Source organism: Triticum urartu, chromosome 7 (genome assembly GCF_003073215.2).
Source record: "Triticum urartu cultivar G1812 chromosome 7, Tu2.1, whole genome shotgun sequence".
NCBI lineage: Eukaryota > Viridiplantae > Streptophyta > Magnoliopsida > Poales > Poaceae > Triticum > Triticum urartu.
In genome coordinates, this window is record NC_053028.1 from 656,080,937 (window position 1) to 656,094,095 (window position 13,159).

General features: G+C 46.1%; 1 protein-coding gene across 1 annotated transcript; it reads left to right on the plus strand.

Moving 5' to 3' along the window:
* The first annotated feature begins 299 nt into the window (after window positions 1-299).
* Window positions 300-4,985, plus strand: LOC125518830 (probable allantoate deiminase). Its single transcript, XM_048683700.1, has 11 exons — window positions 300-636; window positions 730-818; window positions 1,698-1,801; window positions 1,876-1,960; window positions 2,058-2,174; window positions 2,925-3,034; window positions 3,120-3,225; window positions 3,321-3,407; window positions 3,954-4,193; window positions 4,275-4,400; window positions 4,527-4,985. The coding sequence occupies exons 1-11, from the start codon at window positions 549-551 to the stop codon at window positions 4,857-4,859; spliced, it is 1,485 nt and encodes a 494-aa protein (XP_048539657.1). The 5' UTR covers window positions 300-548; the 3' UTR covers window positions 4,860-4,985.
* Window positions 4,986-13,159: the final 8,174 nt, after the last annotated feature.

Here is a 13,159-nt window from a genome sequence, read left to right on the forward strand (position 1 = left end):
CGCTTTCCCGATTTGTCCCGTCCGTGCATGCACCATGCAGGTGCAGTCACGCTGTAGATCAGATGCGCCTGCCCTGAATCTGCCTATGCGAGCGGCCAATCGCCCGATCTGACGACGCAGAGACGGTGTGGTGGGGGCGGTGGATCCAGGAGGATCGCCCGCTTGGACGGAAAACCCGTGGTCCGCTGGAGTCGTGTTGCGAGACGGCAGGTCGTTCCGCCCGCCGCTGGTTCATTCCAGCCTCCTCCGCTCTGCTTTTCCCCGGAAACCAACACAAAGGGAGCGCCCGCTTTCCCGTTTCGTTTCGTGGAAGCAGGAAGCAGAGCGTGCATGCAGTGCGGTGCAGCGCGGAGGCGAGACCCCACGGCCTGGATCGATCGATGCCACGAGGCAACGAGAGCCCGAGCGGCGGGGCTACAAAGGCGGGGGCCTCGCGCCAGTAGCCACACCCCCTGTGCTGTGGGAGGAAAGGGACGAGCCGCCAAGCCACCCCAACCCCAACCCACAGAGGCCACACACGCACCAGCGGTCAGGGCGGGCGGCTCATCATGGCTCCCTCCTCCTCCTCCACCTCCGTGCTCCTCATCCTCCTCCTCTCCGTCGTCCCGGCCAGCCTCGCCTCGACCCCGGTCTCCGGTGCGTGATCCATTTCGCTGCTGTCGGGCTGCTTCGTGTCTCCGGTACCGATCGTTTGTTCTCACCGATGATGGTTGTTGACGAATTGGTCAGATGGGCTGGAGCTGGAGCTTGGAGGAGACGGCCTGTACAGGGAGATTCTCAGGGACGAGACGGTGCTCAGGCTCAAGGAACTCGGCAAGGTCAGATTCTCTCTCTGTCCACCCACTATGCCGCCGGCTCTTGGTCTTGGGTTGGGAATATTCACAGTTCCTCATCCGCTTTGCCAGCTCCAGATATTCAGAGTTTCTTGATCCACTTTTCTATCTCCAGATGTGGGAATCTTGTTTGATTGATTATTACTGCACTCTGACTGTTCTATGATCTTCAACCACTACTCGTTATCTCCTCCTAATTAAGCTCCTACAGATACACAGAAGAACATCTGGGCTTCCTTGCTTTCGGTTATATCAACCGTTCCTGAATTCAGAGATTGTGCAGAACGCAACAGCGATGAACTCTGCATATTGCATATGCCATTTTCTAAGAAACACGACTTCTCTTAGCAGAAGATTGTGCAGTACACAACATCCATAAACTGCGCATGTTGCACATGACTTCTTTTAGCACAAGACTCTGCAGTACGCAACGGCGGTAAACTGTGCGCATTGCACAAGTCATTTTCTAAGCAAGATGACTTCTCTTCGCACTGGAGACCATCTCATACACAAAACTACCAAAACTAGTTCAATTAATAACACTGGTTATGCACTTTTTTAGCAATCAATTAGTTAGGTGTTGACGCGACCTTTACTTTCTCACGTTTCCATCTTTTTGTTCGATTGTGCTTCCTAGTCATTCCATATGATCTTATACTACATGCCCTGTTTTGGGGGGAGATAACCTGAAGCAATCAAGGTTGCTCAAATTTCACCTTTTGTAGCCGGATTATAATATCCAGCATGAGCAATTTCTGGTTTCCAAGATGTGTGCTGTATCTTTTGTCTTGCTGTTTGGCACCATAGCAGTTCAGCAAAGCAGGAGGCACGTAACTCTAACACCGTGTTGATTGCATGATTCAGATATCTGATGGCGAAGGATTCCTCGAAAGGACATTCCTGAGTCCTGCTTCCTTCAGAGCCACTGATGTCATTATCAGCTGGATGAAAGATGCCGGACTTACGACGTATGTCTGTTTGCACTTGCAGTCATTTTCTCACGCTTTCGACTGGACTGACGTATTTATGCTACTTTCTAAAGGTGGGTTGATCAAATGGGTAACATTCATGGTCGATTTGAGCCCTCCAATTCGACAGATAAGGCTCTATTGATTGGATCCCATATGGTGAGAACTATCAACTACGTGTTTCCTGCTGAAATTCTTTTAGTAATCAAAGAGCGATCACTGACTTAAGATGCCTTGTATTTGAAATAAAAAACAGGATACTGTCATTGATGCTGGCATGTATGATGGAGCTTTGGGTATTATATGCGCAATCTCTGCTCTGAAGGTCTTGAGAGTCACCGGAAAACTTCAAAGGCTCACTAGACCAGTAGAGGTTATAAAATTTTCTTGTGTTCCCAGTTTAATATTGCTGTTACTATGTTATCAGCATAGTGTGCTTGTCTCACTGCAATCAGTGAGCTGGTTACACGAGCCATTATCTTATTGCGCACAGGTGGATGACGAGTCACATGCGTCGCACAAATACGACACCAATCTGCACTGAACTTGTCCTTGTCTTCTGTATTTAATTTCACTACTTCAGAGTGCTTTAATATTTATTGTTCACTAGTTGCTTCCAGTCAGCATAATCCATCAGCAAAGTTTTAACTTTTAGCAGTGTCTATTGCCTAATTGTTTCAGATCTAACTTTTGTGGTGCTGATTAAGATAAGCAGGCATGAGGCCTGCTGCTATTTTATTCAGATAACCAGACAAGCTACAAAGAAAGATGTAGGCCAGAAGGAATCTAGTTTTATAGTGTTTCTCTAAACGTTTGTCCCTTTCCATGCTAATCTCGACGAGGACGTGTACGGTGTACTGGTGTACGTGTACATGGCTAATGGCTTGGCTTTCATTACTCTAGCTGTCTTGATATTCAGGATTCACAACCTATTAGATGTATGTGTTTTGACTTATCATGACATATGTTATTGCATTGTCTATAGATCACAACCTGCATTTAACTTTCGATATGCATCACTGCTAAAGTGCCAATTGATTTACTATTGCTCACTGAAATCCCTGCCCATTAGCCCTAGGAAGGTCTGAATATAGACATGACAGAGCATGGTTCTCATTTTCAGGTGATTGCATTCAGCGACGAGGAGGGTGTTAGATTTCAGACAACATTTCTGGGAAGCGCCGCTGTAGCTGGTATTCTACCTGAATCAATTTTGCAAGTATCTGACAAGAGGTTGCCCTTTTTGCATAAACCAACCGGACTACATTTTGAAAACGGTTTGCTGATGCAGTCTATATGTTGCATTCAACTTCTCCAGTGGCACTACAGTTCAAGAAGTTCTTGGGCTGAACTCCTTCGAGGCTAGCGCTGATGCTCTTGGTCAAGTCAAGTACAGCCCAGAGTCCGTGGGGAGCTATGTTGAGGTATATAGGATTTGCATATCGCTTTCATGTAGTCGCACACTCACATTAAGAAGTTCAGTACTTAGAGCCTATGTTTATCTGTTTATGTATGGCAGGTTCACTTGGAACAAGGGCCTGTCCTGGAAGCCCTCCGCTATCCCCTTGGAGTCGTAAAAGGAATCGCAGGGCAGACGCGATTGAAGGTGCATTCAAGTTCTCTGCTATTTTTGTTTCGCTCGAAAGTAAACATCAACACTATCTTAAGACCAAAACATAACCAAATGAAACTAAACTAAAATATGACGAAGTAGTATTGCACACTATGTCACTATCTAAAGACCAGCTTTTGCAAAATAATCAACTAAGTTACCGGGTCAGCGGTCATTCTTTTATGTTTCAGCAAAGAATGTAGGCAGTCAACATGAAGCATTTAACTAACAGAGCCCTTGCTAGTTCGCTACGATGGTACGATGTGTGCTATATTTATCAGATTAAGAATTACTCCTAGTGAACGGTACTGGAGGCACGGGTATCGCCATCGCCAATGTTGCTCTGCTTGACATTGATACTGATTATTCAGGCCTTCTGCTCTCTGCTTGATTTTTGTATGGCCGGTGCTCTGAACTGAAAGCTTATAGGTTTCCCAGTCTCAGATTCCTACAGCAACCAGTGGCCCAAATCGACCCCTAGCTCTTTGGCTTTTGCTTCCAAAGTTGGAAATGCTTAGAATTTGTTGGCTGTTTCATTAGGTAATAGTAGACGGTTCCCAAGGGCATGCTGGGACGGTTCCAATGAAATTGCGCCGTGATCCGATGGTTGCAGCTGCAGAGCTGGTGGTGACACTGGAGGGCCTGTGCAAAGACCCGAGCAGGTTCCTGACCTACGACGAGGAGTGCGGCTGCTTCACCGAGGAGTCCCTCGCCGGCCTCGTCTGCACCGTCGGCGAGCTGCTCACGTGGCCCAGCGCCAGCAATGTCATTCCAGGGCAGGTAAGCATTTATCACTGTCATGACCAACTTGTCATTGTCCAACATCGATCGAGTCGCCTCACGTGTCGACGCGATCACCAGGTGAATTTCACGGTGGACATACGGGCCATGGACGACCTGGTGCGGGAGACGATCGTGGCGAGCTTCTCGCGGATCGTCATGCAGCGGTGCGACCACCGGCTGGTCGACTGCGCCGTCGAGCACAAGGTAGGGGGACTGTACCTGACTACTGAAGCATTTAAGCTGTGCTTTATCATGTTTGCAGCTGAGCAGAGAGCTGCACGCTTTCTTTTGAGTTGAGCTGAGCAGAACTGAACCGTATATTGTTTGCAGCACTCGGCGGCGGCCACGCCGTGCGACCCGGAGCTGACGGTCCAGCTGAAGCGCGCGACGCGGTCGGCCGTGTCGGCGATGGCGCCCGGCGGCCACGGCCACGGCCGTGCGGTGGGAGCCGGGGAGTCGACGGCGGCGACGCCGGTGCTGATGAGCGGCGCGGGGCACGACGCGATGGCGATGGCGCGGCTGACGCGGGTGGGGATGCTGTTCGTGCGGTGCCGCGGCGGGGTGAGCCACTCGCCGGAGGAGCACGTGGCGGAGGACGACGTGTGGGCCGCCGGGCTCGCGCTGCTCCGCTTCGTGGACCAGCACGCCGTCGCCGAGCTGTGAAATGTGAAATGTGAATCGGTCGGTTCGTGCCGCCGGATGTGTACATATGGATTGGACTGGGCCGGGCTGCCGTCCCATTGGGCCAGCCAGAAATAAACGGGTCTCTTCGCTGAGACTCTTTATTTACGAACGGTGTGAGCGGCCGTCGGGTTGGATGGAGAGCGTGCCGCAGAAGCAGTTTCTGAGTTCCCAAACGTAGAAACGGCTTCAATAGAGTCTCAGAACATGAGAATATCATCTCAATACGGTCCTCAAACATGGAGAACCGGTCCTGCGGTGTGTCTCACGTATGATTCATGTACGATATGTCTCACGTATGATTCATGTATGCCGTGCTTGAGTTTTCTTCTTGCAGAAAACCACCTTAGAGTTTATTTAATTACATGGAACCCCCATAAAAAAGTCCCTAAACTTAGAAAATATTGGTCCCACACGTCGTATGTCCAAGAAAAACAAAAATGGAGGACTGATCGGGCGCGGCTATGTGCCGCTAAGTGCGAGGCCTGCCATCGCGCGGTAGGAAGAGGCTCGTCAGACTGATGCCAGTTAATTTTTTAAGTTTTATTAATTATATTTCAAGTGCATATATTTCAAACACTAACAAAAATTTCAAACCAGGAATTTAAAAAAAATGATAACTAGTATAAAATACTTAGCACTGTTTTAATAAAGTGTCGCTAACTTTAAAAAAAAGTTCATTGCAATAAAAAAAGTTCCCATGTTTCAAAAAATGCATGCAAATTAATAAAAAATGCAGACATTATTAAAAATATTGTTGCATAATAAAAAAATGTTTGGTATCACTTAAGAAAATGTACATGGCATTTTCAGCAAATATTACCGCATTTCAAATAAAATATTTGTGACATAGAAAAAATGATAAATACAATATGGAAAAAATGCCTGCGTAGGTTGAACAAAAAGTTATTTAAAATTAGAAAAATGTACAAGAGATTTTAAGAAAATAATCATGTGTTCCAAAAAATGTCCGTGAAATCTTCAAAAATGTTTATACAATGCAAAAAAAAAGTTTGCACAAGTTAGAGAAATATTTATTGCCATAGAAAATGTACATGATGTATTTTGAAAAATGTTACCATGTATTCAAAAAAATATTTGAAACATATATTTTCAAAAACGTATGACTTGTATTTAAAAAATGTCCAATGTGTATCATAAAAATATTTCACTTGTGCTCTAAAAATGTCCACACAAAACGTAGACAATATATTGAAACAAAATCCCTGAGAAAAATAAAAAACAAAAGAAAAACAATGAAACCCGAAGAAAACCAAGAAAGAAAATAAAAGAAAATCAAAGTGTAACAAAGAAAGAAAACAAAACAAAAAGCGAGAAATGCGCTCTCCTCTCCCATCTCCCACCTCCGCCGCCCCTGGGCCACCACCGTCGGCCGCCTCCCCCCGCTACGTCCGCCTGGCTCAGGCCTCCCTCCGCCTCTTCCTTGGCCTCGGAGATGGGGACGGCCTTCAACCATCTATCCTGCCGGACTCCGCCTTTGCTCCCTCCGCCCACTTCATCTGCCTCTGCATCTCTTCCTCTAAGCTCTGCTTCGATGAGCTGCTCGCCGGTGCACTCCTTCAGGCAGTCATCGGTGGAGTAGCTCGGTGCTTCAATGTTCGTTTGCTCCATGACCAAACTTTCATGTTCTCAGTCCCGCATGCTGCTCTCGTGCAAACGATCCTTAACCTTAAACCTTTTCACCACCGGCTCTTCTCGATGTGTTTCCTTCCCTTCCAGGCGTCCTCCACCTCGCTCTCGGGCTCAAGCGACCTCCAGTCATGTCGCTCCTTGTCGGACATGCTCTTTCTTCACCACTCAACTGGCCTCAAATTTGAAACCGCTGCTTGGGCCAGGCTCAAATCGTTTGTCACTGCCCCTGCGGCTCCATCGCCGCCTTGCTGCCAGCTTACGGCAACTTTCTTCCAATTCCACCTACCTATCACTCCAGTGCTTTGTGGTCTCATCCTTCACTGCCTGTTTGGCGGCAACCCGAGCCAGTTCCACTCCACCAAGGTCGACGAAGACGAGTTCTCCTTCTTCGTCGCCAACAGAGGGGTCGCCGACCTTGTCGTCTTGTTCGGCGACCTAAGGAGGCCCGGGGTTGATGTCCGCTTCTCGCTCCTCAAGCCGGCCGCGCTTGCCCCGCCTTCTCCGTCGTCGTCTCTCGGGGGGGGGGGGGGGGTGCGCCTGCAACTTCGAGCTGAGGATTGCTCGTCTCTGGCATGCAGTTCAGGTTCGTCCATTTCTCATGGGTTCAAGTTTCATTCCCTCATCCTGCGTAGTTACAATGTAGGTGTTGTTCCCCCCGCCAATGCACCACCTGACCCTAATCGCCACTCTTTACTTTGGATCAGTCAAATTCCAGCAGTAGCTAAACCAAGTGCTTGTCTAGTTAAGTTGGCCCTGAATCATTTTTTCTCGGGTAGATCTAGCTTCGTCGTCCTGCTCTACCAGGATAATTTTTTCCTTGCGCTCGTCTCGTCTGCGGACGTTTTGAATTCGATAGTCCAACGGTCGCCGCTTAACACTCCTGGTATCACGTTCGTCCTCTCCAAATCGCTTCAGGATGCCAAGTCAGCTTCCCTTCCAATTTTTAAATCTCTCCAACCAGCTAACTTGGCAGCCACGGTCCCGCTCGCTGCTCCTTCTCGGGATGCCTGCGATAGACAGCTTGGCTCTCTGCTTGGCAAACCTCCCATCCTGCCACCACCTCTCCCAGCCTCCTTTCTTTTAAACTTATTTAACCTCCCCTGAGACATTGTGCACCATGCTCCAGACACCTCGGCTATCTCGCTATCACTGGCGAACGGCGCGGACAGGACCGATCATCTCTCTCGCTCGCCTTCCCCTGTTCGCGCCACCACTCCACCTCACCTTTCCCCCTCGGCCCGTACCCCATCTCCATCCGCAGTTAATGCATACCTAACTCCCAACCCCTCCTCCATAGACTCAGCGCATACGCCACCCCTCCCTGCTTCGCTGGTCCACGTTATGCATGCCGTGAACCCATGCGAGCAGCACGGTACAGCCTACGTCCCGCCTACTTCCACCGCTCTCAAGAGCTCGCCGCTCTCACCTGCAGCGCCGCTCACGGTTACCGAGCCTAGTCCCACCGCCGTGGCCTCAGCCTCTGTGCCCTCCTACCGTGACGTGTTCCTCTCGCCCCAAAAGCTGCAGACTCGCCATTACCGCTCCGCTCCCAAGCCCTCTGCCCGCAAGAGCCCTCTTGCCCTTTTTAAGCATGCAAACCTAGCCTTCCCTCCCCGCATTCGCTCCCGTCCCCTCTGCTTTCGCTTCTTAGCTCGCGACCACCTCGTCCACGCGTGCCGCAACCCCATGCGCAGCTGATAACCCAAAAGTATAGGGGATCGCAACAGTTTTCGAGGGTAGAGTATTCAACCCAAATTTATTGATTCGGCACAAGGGGAGCCAAAGAATATTCTCAAGTATTAGCAGTTGAGTTGTCAATTCAACCACACCTAGAAACTTAATATCTGCAGCAAAGTGTTTAGTAGCAAAGTAATATGATAGTAGAGGTAACGGTAGCAAAAGGTAACAGTAGAAAAAGTAGTGTTTTTGGTATTTCGTAGTGATGATAGCAATAGCAACGGAAAAGTAAATAAGCGAAGAATAATATATGGAAAGCTCGTAGGCAATGGATCGGTCATAGAGAATTATGCCGGATGCGGTTCATCATGTAACAGTCATAACCTAGGGTAACACAGAACTAGCTCCAATTATCCAATGCAATGTAGGCAAGTATTCCGAATATAGTCATACGTGCTTATGGAAAAGAACTTGCATGAAATCTTTTGTCCTACCCTCCCGTGGCAGCGGGGTTCTAGCGAAAACTAAGGGATATTAAGGCCTCCTTTTAATAGAGTACCGGACCAAAGCATTACACATAGCGAATACATGAACTCCTCAAACTACGGTCATCACCGGTAAGTATCCCGATTATTATCACTTCGGGGTTAACGGATCATAACACATAATAGGTGACTATAGACTTGCAAGATAGGATCAAGAACTCTCATATATTGATGAAAACATAATAGGTTCAGATCTGAAATCATGGCACTCGGGCCCTAGTGACAAGCATTAAGCATAGCAAAGTCATAGCAACATCAATCTCAGAACATAGTGGATACTAGGGATCAAACCCTAACAAAACTAACTCGATTACATGATAAATCTCATCCAACCCATCACCGTCCAGCAAGCCTACGATGGAATTACTCATGAACGGCGGTGAGCATCATGAAATTGGTGATGGAGGATGGTTGATGATGACGATGGCGACAGATTCCCCTCTCTGGAGCCCCGAACGGACTCCAGATCAGCCCTCCCGAGAGGTTTTAAGGCTTGGAGGCGGCTCCGTATCGTAAAACACGATGAATCTTTTTCCTTGATTTTTTCTCCCTGAAAGTAAATATATAGAGTTGGAGTTGAGGTCGGAGGAGCTCCAGGGGGCCCATGAGGTAGGGGGCGCGCCCCCCACCCTCGTGGCTAGGGTGTGGGCCCCCTGGTCTTCATCTTTTGCAAAGATTTATTATTATTTCTGAATAGACGTTCCATGAAGTTTTAGGTCATTCCGAGAATTTTTGTTTCTGCACATAAATAACACCATGGCAATTCTGCTGAAAACAGCGTCAGTCCGGGTTAGTTCCATTCAAATCATGCAAGTTAGAGTCCAAAACAAGGGCAAAAGTTTTTGGAAAAATAGATACGACGGAGACGTATCAACTCCCCCAAGCTTAAACCTTTGCTTGTCCTCAAGCAATTCAGTTGACAAACTGAAAGTGACAAAGAAAAACTTTTACAAACTCTGTTTGCTCTTGTTGTTGTAAATATGTAAAGCCGGCATTCAAGTTTTCAGCAAAGATTATGAACTAACCATATTCACAATAACGCATAGGTCTCATGTTTACTCATGTCAATGGCATAATCAACTAGCGAGCAATAATAATAAATCTCGGATGACAACACTTTCTCAAAACAATCATAATATGATATAACAAGATGGTATCTCGCTAGTCCTTTCTGAGACCGCAAAACATAAATGCAGAGCACCTTTAAAGATCAAGGATTGACTAGACATTGTAATTCATGGTAAAAGAGATCCAGTCAAGTCATACTCAATATAAACTAATAGTAATGAATGCAAATGACAGCGGTGCTCTCCAACTGGTGCTTTTTAATAAGAGGATGATGACTCAACATGAAAGTAAATAGATAGGCCCTTCGTAGAGGGAAGCAGGGATTTCTAGAGGTGCCAGAGCTCGGTTTTGAAATAGAGGTGAATAATATTTTGAGCGGTATACTTTCATTGTCAACATAACAACCAAGAGATGACGATATCTTCCATGCTACACACATTATAGGCGGTTCCCAAACAGAATGGTAAAGTTTATACCCCCCCTCCACCAACAAGCATCAATCCATGGCTTGCTCGAAACAACGAGTGCCTCCAACTAACAAGAGTCCCAGGGGGAGTTTTGTTTGCAATTATTTTGATTTAGTTTGCATAAAGCATGGGACTTGGCATCCCGGTGACCAGCCATTTTCTCGTGAGTGAGGGGCGGAGTCCACTCCTCTTGAGAATAACCCGCCTAACATGGAAGATATGGATAGCCCTAGTTGATACATGAGCTATTCGAGCATACAAAACAGGATAATTATTTGAAGGTTTATAGTTTGGCACATACAAATTTACTTGGAATGGCAGGTAGATACCGTATATAGGTAGGTAGATGGACTCATATGGAATAACTTTGGGGTTTATGGAGTTGGATGCACAAGCAGTATTCCCGCTTAGTACAGGTGAAGGCTAGCAAAAGACTGGGAAGCGACCAGCTAGAGAGCGACAACAGTCATGAACATGCATTAAAATTAATCAACATCAAATGCAAGCATGAGTAGGATAGAATCCACCATGAACATAAATATCGTGAAGGCTATGATTTTGTTTCAACAACATGCGTGAACATGCGCCAAGTCAAGTCACTTAAATCATTCAGAGGAGGATACCACCCTATCATACCACATCACAACCATTTTAATAGCACGTTGGCATGCAAGGTAAACCATTATAAGCTCCTAGCTAATCAAGCATGGCACAAGAAACTATGATCTCTAGTTTTCATTGCAAACATGTTTATTTATAATAGGCTGAATCAGGAACGATGAACTAATCATATTTACAAAAACAAGAGAGGTCGAGTTCATACCAACTTTTCTCATCTCAGTTAGTCCATCATATATCATCATAATTGCCTTTCACTTGCACGACCGAATGATGTGAATAATAATAACAGTGCACGTGCATTGGACTAAGCTGGAATCTGCAAGCATTCAATAAACAGGAGAAGACAAGGCAATATGGGCTCTTTTGTCAGATCAAAAATAATGCATATAAGAGCCACTTCAACAATTTAATTATGGTCTTCTCCTATCGACCCCCAAAGAAAAGAAAAGAAATAAAACTATTTACACGGGAAAGCTCCCAACAAGCAAAAGAAGAACAGGAAATCTTTTTGGGTTTTCTTTTTAATTACTACTACAAGCATGGAAAGTAAACTAATTAAAAGCTACAACTAATTTTTTTGGTTTTTCTTAAGGTTTATTAAGCACACAAGAAGAAAGCGTAAAAAATAAATAAACTAGCATGGATGATACAATGAAAAAGTATGAGCACCGACATCTAGCAATGAGTGTATGAACATGAATATAATGTCGGTGGGAAATACGTACTCCCCCAAGCTTAGGCTTTTGGCCTAAGTTGGTCTATGGCCACGGCTGGCCTGGCGGATATCCATAGTAATAGTTGGGGTCATACTGAGAAGAAGAAGACTCTGACTGCCACTGGTTGGCAATCATTTCCGGATCCCAATGGTAATTAAACTGTCGTGGAGGATCAACTTGTGGTTCCGGTTCTGGCTCTGTGGCTGATGTAGGGTTCCGGTAGGCGTGAATAGCCTCTAATGGAACAAGGTACTGACCTCCAGATAAATCAAACAAGGAAGGAGCAGGCAGGGTAATAGTCTCAGGATGATGTTTATGAAAGAACAATTTGTATTTAAGCTCCCCTTCCCTATTCTTAACAATAAAATCGTGTGCCACCATACTCTTATAATCTAAATAAACAGTGGGCAGCAATTTTTCTTCCTTCTCATAATGCCTAATAGATATGTTAAAATGTGCAGCTAGACGTGAAGCGTAGATGCCTCCAAAGATGGGGCCCTTTGTACGGTTCAGACTTAACCGTTTAGCAATAATACCGCCCATACTAACAGAGTTATCAGAGAATAAACCGTGGAACAAAATAATAATATCAGGAACACTAAGATTTCCACAGTTTCTGCGACCAATTAAGCAACGACTAGCGAATATTGCAAAGTAGCGTAAGACAGGAAAATGTATACTACTGATTCGTGCATCGGAAACCTTCCTCGTTTCCCCTACAGTGATGGTATCAATAAACCCATCCACATCGCCGCGATGTGGTTCCTCTATTGTGCCCTCGAAAGGGATCAAACAAACCCGACAAAAATCATAAAGTGACATCTCCTTATACTCATCATATAAATAAAATTCCACCGTAGGTGGTGAGCTCCTAGCATGGAAATGAAAGTTTTGCGCAAAGATATTGGTGAGTAAGAGATACTGTGCGCGTTGGTCATGGAGGAAGGCGGTGAGGCCTGCATTTTCAGCCAATTCATAAAAATTATCATAAATCCCGGTTGCTCTCGAGAAATCATCGGAAGGCCATTCACACGGCCTAACCTCCGCGGTGCGAGACAGATTATACTTGAGCTTCTCTGCTTTTTAATTTTGCTTTTCCTTCGAGCTTCGGCTTGATGGGCCCCTCAAAAATCTCTTGATTATTTTCTGAAAAAATTCTGAAATTTTTAGTAACTTCAAATAAAAGTGAGCCAAGCTCAACAGAATTGATAGCAACAGCTCCTACAAGTGCCTAGAGCCTATATCATGCATTAGAACTACATGGAACCATATAAATTTGACATGCAAGCTCAAGAATAGGGTCACCTAGGTAGCACAAATTTGCAATGAATAAAGCACTAGAACAAAAACTAATTGGACCAATGGAGGAGTCACATACCAAGGAACGATCTCCCCAAGCAGTTTTGTGAGAGGTGCTTTGAGCAAGGAGATCGAAAATGGCAGCAAAATGAGCTAGAACTCGTGCTTGAGCTGGATATTCGTGTTTGTGGGAGGAAGAAGAAGTGTGTGGTGCAGGAATAAGTGGAGGAGGGCCA

Excerpts from the sequence above, each read along its gene's own strand:
- LOC125518830 (XM_048683700.1), top strand. The coding sequence starts at position 549 with ATGGCTCCCTCCTCCTCCTCCACCTCCGTGCTCCTCATCCTCCTCCTC. Across the intron at positions 819-1,697 it reads GGCTCAAGGAACTCGGCAAG|ATATCTGATGGCGAAGGATT; the intron begins GTCAGATTCTCT and ends TGCATGATTCAG. Across the intron at positions 1,961-2,057 it reads TATTGATTGGATCCCATATG|GATACTGTCATTGATGCTGG; the intron begins GTGAGAACTATC and ends AATAAAAAACAG.